The sequence below is a fragment of the Denticeps clupeoides genome, chromosome 1 (assembly GCF_900700375.1).
Source record: "Denticeps clupeoides chromosome 1, fDenClu1.1, whole genome shotgun sequence".
Classification (NCBI taxonomy): Eukaryota; Metazoa; Chordata; class Actinopteri; order Clupeiformes; family Denticipitidae; genus Denticeps; species Denticeps clupeoides.
The window spans coordinates 30,849,150-30,859,167 of NC_041707.1; the positions used below are offsets into that span (position 1 = coordinate 30,849,150).

The window sequence follows — 10,018 nt, forward strand, 5'->3', positions numbered from 1 at the left end:
CAACAGACGGTTTGCTCAACTTTGACCTCAGGTTGTCGTGTGCACCCAGCATGTTGCAGACAACAGGCCATATCTTGCTGTCATATTTTGCACTGATGTGAACATGACATCTTGGGAAAGGAAGAATGGAATCTTCCTGGCCAGGGTTTGGGCTATGAAATGAAGCGGTTGAGTAATGTTCTGGAATTCCACCCAAACATCTGTGATGGGGATGTCAAAAGAATTTATACGGGAAGAGTTCCAAGTTTCCTCTGCATCTAGGGTACTCCTTCCCATTCAGACTTTAGATAATGTACAATGTTAGAATGTATAAACTGTTGAAAGAACAATACTGCTGAATACACATATACATCGGTCATATTCCCCTACATTTATTCGAATTTTTCAGAAGTATACACACACTTATTGTGGGCAAGACAAATTTGGTGCTTTCAGTAATTTTGTGCACAGTTGAGCTGCTTGGCCATGTTTCCAGGTCAGAGGTATGGTTTGTTGGCTGCAACACTTCCATGAAGACCACTTCTGGCCAGACTTCTTCAGTCAGTAGATGAGTGTACCTGGGCTCCAAGGAGCTGATGGCACTTTTTGACACCTTCCAACAGGAAATATAAATATATTTTTTGTTTGGCTGGGAGACCTTGTTAATGCAACTTTGTTGTTGTGCTCAGTCTTGCCACATTGTGTGCCCTGTAGCATGAAACTGGCTTCCACAACCTAACCTTGGTATTAGCTTTTGGGTGTTCCCCACTGAGCCTCCTATAAGCCTTCTACACATCTGTACATGACTGTGTTTCAAATTTGTGTGAAATTGATGATCATTAACTTGAATATAATCCCACTAAATCTTCTAATCCCTCCCTACCTAAAAGAAATTATGATGGTTTGAAGGCAAGGGGTATGGTACAGGTCTGTATGTATGAATTTAGCTCTCTAGGTATTTTTTCAAAAATCTAAAACAGATAAAAAAAACATGTAAACACAAGATTGAAGGAATGATTGAAAGAAACTATGTTCATGTTGAGTGTATGTAGACATCTGAGCACAACTGTACAAAATATTTACGTCATAATCCCAAAGTGTTAAATGCTTTTCAGTACAGAGAATGACTGTGATGAAATAATGCCAGTAGTAACCCAGTTTGTAACTGGTTATAGTCTCTGAAAATCAAAATATGTTGGATTCACATAGCAAACACCTTTGTTTATTGTTCAGGCAGTGGTAGTCTAGAGAACAGCATTGATGTGGTGTGGGTGGTAGTAGCCTAGTGGTTAACACACTCGCCTATGAACCAGAAGACCCAGGTTCAAATCACACTTACTACCATTGTGTCCCTGAGTAAGACACTTAACCCTAAGTGGCTCCAGGGAGACTGTCCCTGTAACTACTGATTGTAAGTCACTCTGGATAAGGGTGTCTGATAAATGCTCTAAATGTAAATGTAAATGTAAATGTGGTGCCATGGAGTTACAAGGAAATGAAATTCACTACAGTATTTATAAATGTAATAACACCCTTAAAACAATTAACAGATTTAAATTCAAAAGCGAGTCAACATTTACATTACATATACATAGTATAAACAATAATTATCATTGGATGATGTCCAATATATAAAAAAAATTGATTAAGCATCAAATTGTTGTTTTACTTTATTATTTTGATTTGATGGCCTGAAGTGTCACTGAGCAGCCAGGGCCTTCAATTACTGTCACACAATGTGGCTCCGCAATGTCACGATCACCAGACTTCCACTTTTTCTTTCTGTTTGATGTCTGAGTTTTCTTGCATTTCACATGGTGCCGGTTGTCATGGCGAGAGGCGGGGCCTGAAGGTTCTTGGACGAATCATCATGCTGACTTTCTTCAGAGAGTAGTAGTCAGAGTCTTTCCAAGTATACCAAACTATTCCATCAGGGCCAAGGAGGTTCTTACTTTTTGCAGAGTAGCGCCCTCCCTGGTGGTCAAGAGAAATAAAAGTTAAGATAATACACCCTATCAAGTTCCCATTCAGGTTGAGGTTACAGAGATCAAACTACTGCCATTTATAACTGAAGAATGTGCATAGAAAGTAGGAAGCTGCTCTGATAACAAGTCAACCATTACAACCAAATTAGAGTCTTTTCTACTGAACTTAAAATAACAGGTGCGTTCTGAATTCACACCTTGTAATACACGCCATTCAAATTAGCAAAGAAACACTGGTGGTACCACCAGCCACCATGGGAGATCTCAGCACAGATGTTTCCTGTGTCTGCAGTGCTGAAGCTCTGCTTGTCGTGGTACCAGCTGAAGGAGTCTTCCACTGTGCCACTGAAACCAGACACGTGGAGTCGGTAACGGTTGTCTTCATTCTCAATTCTGTCAGAGAGACAGAGAGAGACGATTACTTTCTTTGGAATGAACATACAGTACAGTATTTTCATGACCATTTACATTGGTAGATTCTCACTGAAGTCATCAAAACTATGAATGAACACATGTGGAGTTACATACTTTTTTATCATCTTTTTTTGTTAAGTACATAACTCCACATGTGTTCATTCAAAGTTTTGATGCCTTCAGTGAGAATCTACCAACGTAAATGGTCATGAAAATAAAGAAAACACATTGAATGAGAAGGTGTGTCCAAACCTTTGCCCTGTACTGTATGCTTCAGCAGCTAACATAGTAAAGTAATAAAATATAAATTAAACATTTATAATGAATTGTATGGAATTGCATTACTAGGACTGTGAGTATATGGATGATGCTTCAGAAAATCATCATAGTTGCACTCAGACAAGTCATCATCCTCAGCAAGTGGAAGAACAAAGTAAAAAGTACCGGAAGCTATCATAGAGCGCATGCTTGTGCTTGCCGTTCCAGTCCTCCAGGTCGATGCGCAGTGAGTAGTCTCCCTGACTCGAGACGTCATGGATGTTGTCATTACCCAGCCAGAATTCACCCCGAAGGTCACCAAAGCCTTCCCTATATTCCTTCCATTTACGGTTGAAATTCACTTTGCCGTCCTGCCTCCTCTGGAACATGGTCCAGCCACCACCTAGGTTAATAATACACCTATACGTTGATGTCTGAACATGAGGAGTCCTTTAATGGTGACTTATTATCTAATTATCTAAATAATTTCTTTTTATGAGAACTTTTTCTGAAAATGGAAGTTATTAATCTGTTGCATACAAAATCAAAACAAACTGATGTTGTTACCTTCAGTATCCATGTCACAGTACACTTCAATAGGCATTGTCCCCAGGGATGGTACAATAGTGAATACACCAGATTTATACACTCCATTGTAGTAAAGAGAGGCACAGTCGACTGGGCAGTTCCTAATATGCTGGACCTCTGGGAAAACACAGGTTCATTATTCAAATTATTTGGATGAAGTGTAAATCAATTAATTTGGGAATTAACTGGTAACTTTTATCCATCTGAGATGCTCTGGAGTCTGTAGGACATTTAAAAAAATCACTTGTCTTAAATATTCCAACCTATTCTAAACATGTCTTAGTTATAAATCTGGCCTATAGAATGCTTTAATTAAAATCTTGAGCAATTCATTGCAATATTTTTTTTTAATCGGTGTAATCTTCTGAAATTTTTATGGTTTCATTCCAAACGATTAAAAGCAGAAATGCTCTGCTGGAGGTGTGCATTGAAACACAATTCCAGATGTAAGAATGAGTAATGGCCATTATCTGAAGATTTGTTCTGTAAATGGTAATCCATCGCCTGCTGACAGCGTTTCTGTGTGTAAGGAAGGGTTATGCAACGGCACATAAGCCTCCGCATCAAATGGCTTTTGGAAAAGTCCAACAACACAAGATTGGAGTCTCAAATTATTATATAAAAGCTCATATAATATCTTGTTGCAATTTTTGTTATGATGATTAAAACCCAACATTTATATAGTCCACAAGTTCATTTCTATGGATTTTTCCCACAGAATTCCAATAAATGCAATCAGTTCAATTCAATATGAAAATATACTGCTAATGATGGCAACTGGGTGGCTAAGGGCTTCAGTCCTTCCGACAGAGGAGTTCTTCTGAACATTCTAACCTGGGTGCAGGGTGTCCTTGGCACTGAGCAGGGGGCTGGTGCGGACGATGTTGATCATGCAGCCGGGGTTGCGACGGATGCGCTCCACCACCATTGACAGGTTGCGTATCTGTGTCTGCATGTCGTACATGAGGGAACCATGAATGTGCAGCAGTGTGGTGGCCTCTGCATAGTTCTGCTCCAGCACATGGAACCTGTGCTCCAGGGAGTGGTTCAAGCCATTTCTCTCCTCGCTCTGCCAAACCACAAACATTGTAAGACTGGGTTATCAACCAGACATGCAGGACAAGACGCATCCCAGAGAACAAGTTCTCAAACCTGGAGGCACATCAGCCATTGTCTTAATGGATTATTTGATGGATGCATTGTTTTTGGATGAAATAAAGTTGTTTGGTTTTGTATTGTTTTTATCACTCTCATGTTGCCCCCCATAGTGTTTCAGCTCCTTAATTCTTTAAATGCATTGCTTTTACCCAAGCCCAATTAGAATAAGTAGAAGTGAGCGCACCAATCACCGGATCAAATGACACACACCATATGCCACTAGGAGCACCTTACCAAGTCACTTGTTTTATCATAGTAAACTGTAGGCACACCGTATGACTATTAGCTCAGGGAAGAAATGTCAGGCAGGATTTCTTATAGACAAGACCACCTGATGGGCCCTCGCAATGGGAAACGAGTGAGACGTATGCAGCAGAGCTGAGTTTAATCCTGTTACAGTCCAGGGTTAAGGAGGCATTAGCAGAGGCAGGCTGGGCACTTTCTGTGAAGTTGGAGAGATGAGGTCTGGGTTTGTGAGCAGAATCTCCAGCCACTGTGTTACCAGGATTAATTCATAGTGGAGTCATCCCTTGCAGAAAATGAAATATGATCAGGAAACAAAGCCAGGATCTCTCGCTTTCGACCTGCTCCTATCATCACGACACAGCGACTATTTTATGTACAGTATAACAAGTTAATTTCATTGGTCTCATTGCCTCAATGTGAATTTGTTTCAATGTTTTGAACTGTGTGAATTTCTTTCACCACACCAGCAACCCAACCAAAGTGGCATGAATCTGGTATGAAGAAATCAGTGGATCAGGTGAACAGTGTGAAGAGCTAGCAGTGACGTGACATGTAATAGAAATATGATATGATATTTAATTCAGATTTAATTTGTCACAGGCCCTCCATCATCCATAGTGAATCAGTTAATAAAATGAATAAAAATATTAAATAAACACTTAGAGCGGTAACACTAATTCCTACACACAGTCACGTCCCAAAAGTTTTAATACTGTAGATACTTTTTATGGAACACTGGGAGTTTCCTATGACATCCTTTGATTCATTAAATCGATAAATCAGCAATTTGTGCCATCAATTGAGCGCAAGAACCTTTGCATCACCTGCAGTTCCAGGACTTTAATGCGATGGCGGTGGTTACGGAGCTCCTCCTGCAGCTCTGAGATGGTCTCCTTCAGGTCCTGCATCTGCTGCTTGCGGTCCTCGTTCTCATGCAGCCAGTAGGACACCTCGTCGGTGCAGCGGAACATGTCCGGGCAGCGCTGGTGCTCCAGCTGCGGCAGAGTGGCCATGAGGCGGCACTGCCCATTGGGCATGACCTCATTGCTGTACTCCCCGCACTGCATCAGGCCACTGCTGATTTGGTGGGTGTCTCCCTGCTGCCGAAGGTTGTAGGTCTCATCAGTGACATTGTCCCCAAACACAAACCAAGTAATCCCCACCAGGGTGAGCCCATGGAGCAGGGAGACCCTCATGTCTTGGGGTCCGGGGTGTAGGGTCCTCAGCTGAGGTGCAGTCAGAAAAGACAACTGGTCTAAAGTTTCTAAGAAAGAAGATGTCCTGGAAGTTAAATTAAAATAAAAGACAACAAAGAACATATTCTGAGGTAATATTGCAATAATTATGCATACAATAATTAAATATACATAATATCAGAATATATTTAAATGCATGTATATGTTTATGTACCATTCAGTTCAGTAAAATAGAAAACAATTCTTTAATCGATTTTAAAATCCCACGTCTTAATTTCACAATAGGGGACAGGACATGGAACTGCAGTGAGTTCATTATGCTTTAATATTGTATAATGCAAATATATATAGAAATTATTTGAAAAATTTATCTATTATTCTATTATGAAATGAGTAGCTATGAATCTTCCACTATTCCAAACTTTTTAAACTGTAATTTGGAGTTGAAGTTAAAAGGTTTAGACTACACTTTTTACAATAAGTGTGTTTTCAAAAATAAATGCATAAAGACAGAAGTAATATTTGCTACAATATTTCATTCAAACCACAATATGACAGTACCTCAACAACAACAAGACTGTTAAAACATTTAATTGATCTACTGAGTCAGGGCTTACAAAAAAAGATATATACTAGAAAATAGATTTTCACACATTAAAACGTATCTTTCCTCATTAGAGTTTTTTAATTAATTCAACCTCTGAACAACACAGCGGCCTGCTTGGCCCGTTAAGTGCTCACTTCCGCAAAGTGGGAACATTATAGCCTGTAAAAGCAGCAGTTGCCAACTAATAATGAACCTGACTTGGTGGCATCCTCTTAATTGGTCATTAAGTCAGTTTAACCCTTGCTATGCTGCTTATGATTTCTGATATAGTTCTACATATTCTGAATGGATTTAATCATAGCACATCTTTATCATCTTCATTGTCTACTTAAACTCAAAACAGTCATAGATATGCTTTAGATATGACTGGCTGTTCACTGTTTTGTAGATGTTGCTATAATATTAGTTATATTATAAAGAAAAGGAAAAAGAAAATGTAAGAGAAAATATTTTATATAATTTAAGATTGACATATGTTTCAGAAATTTATGCCTTTTCTGATTCAAAAGCTTCAGTACCTTGTACCCCACAGTGAAGATGTCTCAGAAGAAAGGCCGGCTGCGGTGTGTAGGGTGTGCATTTCTATCCTCAGTGTAGAGTTACTGTGCAGCAACAAGACATCTTATCCTCATAATCCACTCTAATAGGATTCTTCTAGACGAGAGTGCAACGAGACTGTAAATGCACAGCATGGCACACAGTCGCTTGCCTCTGAAATATGAATGAGTTTTAATCTTATCACGACATTATTGTGAAAAATGGGCAAGAGACTGTTTTTTATTAGTTAATAGCTGTTTGCTATTTACATGGATATACAGGATTCAGAATTTAATTGTCCATATACTATGTGTTATTACATGTTTTCCGTTTCCTATTATTCTTTTCTATTGCCTTACTGTGCTTCTCTAATGCAGAAAAAGAGTTGCAGTGACAGCGCCATCTGCTGTTTCCTAAATCTATGTCTAGTGATATGTATTTTAATTCAATGTTACTTAATTTATTGCTGTGCTTTATTCCAAGCATAAGCCATTTGTTCTAATTTCATTGTTATGTAACTAATTACTGAAATTAATTGGAAACTAATAACCTTTTATTTTTAAGATGTACAAATAACTGTATTCCTCCTAAAACATATCCATAATTAGAGGATATAGATAATCAATCTAAAATGCAAAATGCATATTTTAAAATGTATAATGAGACAGTTAGATTAAACAACTATTTTATCTGACTAATTCAAACTAAATAATATTAATACCAGTAATAATAATGCAAATGTTTACATTGTTTGAAATATTCATTTGGAAACATGAGAGTCAAAAAGGTATAAATGTATAACATTTCCACACTTGATGACAGGATGTGGAATGATGGCTTTTTTAGGAAGTCCTTTATTTCTGTGCCCTTTAAAAAGTGGAACTAACACGTTTATGCCGCTGTATTATGAAAAAATATCTTTAATTTTCCTCCATTCACGTCACACAAGCGGAAATTTGAACCCTCACACGGGTCATGAGCTCCCAGGTTAACCAACTAGCAGCCACTTGCTAATCCCCTTCCAACATCTTCTGACATTTAAAGTGTTGATTGCTGGGGCATTATTCAGGCTTCATCTTCCTAAAATGTTCCTGTCTGTGGCCCTGTTCTCATTTGAAAGGCATGAAAGGACAATGGTCTGAATATATCGACCATGAAAGGTTGAGGCAGAAGTGTGGTTATAAAAGAGCCCCTGGTCACAGAGACACACACACGTAGAGAGTCGCTGCTCTGAGGACACACGCTGAAGACAACTTTAGCCAGAGAAAGCGCAACTCACCGGCCAGACAGAGAACACAGATACATGAGGAAAGGTTAGTAAAGAAAGTCCAGAATTTTGTTACTTCAATTTATTTTATACGTTGCTGTCTCTTTTCCGCAGGTAAAGAAAAAGTGCACGTATTTGTTTTTGTTTGTTTGTTTGTTTTCATTTTTGCTGTTGCAATATATGTTGGTGAAATATATTTTACCTGTATTGTACTTTTTTTTTATTTCTCACAGAATTTCTTAAAATGATGAATGACGTTCTCTTTCTTCATTTAAATTATGAATTTCTGTAAGGTTTTGGAAAAAAAAAATTTAAATAGACAATTTGTAAAATTTGGCTTTTTTTTTCAAAATTACCAAATTTTTCTGTTTTTGTACTGTACTGATTCTTCAACCAAATAAAAGCCACAGTTGTTCTAAGTCTTACGCTCGAGTATAAAACAGCCCTGGCCTGACCAGTGTCTTTAAGCTTTTGACTGAACGTGTGAATACAGTGTGACTGTGCCCCTGCAGTGATGGTGAAGGAGGGCAGGATGCTCAGTCCAGCCAGGGTTCTGGCTCTCGCCCTGGCGATATTGTGTGTGAGCAGCACTGGGGCGAGGGGGCAGTGCTGGGAACACAAGCGCTGCAAAGACCTCAGCTCCGAGGAGAACATTTTGGTGAGTCTTCGTTATGCCGGTTTAAGCTATGCACGTGAGTGTAATGAGTAGAGCTGAAAATGGGATGATCCGTCATTGGCTGCTCATTGCAAACACTATTAGTACCATTGCCATCCCGATGCGAGTAAGATGGGACTCAGTCTCTGCTGCATTGACACTTGTTCACCACCAGAACACATCCACCCAGCAGTTATAATGTAGTCAAAACCCTATGACTGATGAAACAACAGAAAATGTGCTGTATATATCAACAGCTTGATACAAATGGTTTCATATAAAGTGTCAGAGGTCAATTGTTTCAAGTACTAATGCAGCTCTACTCAACAACAGGAGTGCATCGAGTTGTGCAGGTCAGACCTCACAGCCGAATCCCCTGTCTATCCCGGCGATGGCCACCTTCAGCCACCACCGGAATCAGAGCACAATGACATCTCTGCAGCCCTTATGTCCCTCAGCCCAGTGGAGGGGATGGAGGAGACGAATCAAGGCGGATCACGGCGTGAGGACAAGCGATCCTACTCCATGGAGCACTTCCGCTGGGGCAAGCCAGTTGGACGTAAGCGCAGACCCGTCAAGGTCTACACCAATGGGGTGGAAGAGGAGTCTGCCGAGGTGATGCCCCCCGAGATGCGGCGAGAGCTGCCTGGTGACATGGACTACGCCCTAGAGGAGAATGCCATCTCTCCAAAGAAGAAGGACACATCCTACAAGATGAACCACTTCAGATGGAGCGGCCCACCAACCAGCAAGCGCTATGGGGGCTTCATGAAGTCCTGGGACGAGCGCAGCAAGAAGCCACTGCTGACGCTCTTCAGAAATGTCATCATCAAAGACGGACAGCAGAAAAAGGACCAGTAAAAGATGGAAGGTTATTGAAGCACAGGGAAGGTGTAAAGAAAAGTAATTAGTGGATGGAATGAGTAGGTTGACATGTTTTTCTTTAAAATGTTGACCTCCTTCATTTCAGCATGACCATTGACAGATAGGTTGCTTTTGATTTAATTCTACAAAAACATATTGTTGCTCTCAACAATAAATTTTGAACATTGTACATATGCTTTTGTGACTGAATGCTCGTTTAAGATGGTTTTTATCTATTTATTGAGATGCAACATAAATTGTAAA

General features: G+C 39.7%; 2 protein-coding genes across 4 annotated transcripts; one reads left to right on the top strand and one right to left on the bottom strand.

The window, feature by feature from the left end:
- Positions 1-1,179: 1,179 nt before the first annotated feature.
- LOC114788317 (fibroleukin) lies at positions 1,180-7,053 on the bottom strand. 2 transcript variants are annotated; one of them, XM_028976792.1, is made up of 7 exons: positions 6,950-7,053; positions 5,453-5,892; positions 4,059-4,293; positions 3,204-3,341; positions 2,823-3,039; positions 2,162-2,357; positions 1,180-1,953 (listed from the first exon to the last, which is right to left on the bottom strand). In XM_028976792.1, exons 2-7 carry the CDS (start codon positions 5,822-5,824, stop codon positions 1,807-1,809), a joined length of 1,305 nt encoding a protein of 434 aa, XP_028832625.1. In that variant the 5' UTR covers positions 5,825-5,892; positions 6,950-7,053; the 3' UTR covers positions 1,180-1,806. The 2 variants fall into 2 exon arrangements, with proteins under 2 accessions (XP_028832625.1, XP_028832616.1); XM_028976783.1 differs by having other exon boundaries at positions 5,453-5,909; positions 6,950-7,024.
- Positions 7,054-7,860: 807 nt separating this feature from the next.
- pomca (proopiomelanocortin a) lies at positions 7,861-9,948 on the top strand. Of its 2 annotated transcripts, XM_028974248.1 has the most exons (4): positions 7,861-8,281; positions 8,748-8,893; positions 9,224-9,243; positions 9,349-9,948. In XM_028974248.1, the coding sequence occupies exons 1-4, from the start codon at positions 8,272-8,274 to the stop codon at positions 9,749-9,751; spliced, it is 579 nt and encodes a 192-aa protein (XP_028830081.1). In that variant the 5' UTR covers positions 7,861-8,271; the 3' UTR covers positions 9,752-9,948. The 2 variants fall into 2 exon arrangements, with proteins under 2 accessions (XP_028830081.1, XP_028830073.1); XM_028974240.1 differs by having other exon boundaries at positions 9,224-9,948.
- Positions 9,949-10,018: the final 70 nt, after the last annotated feature.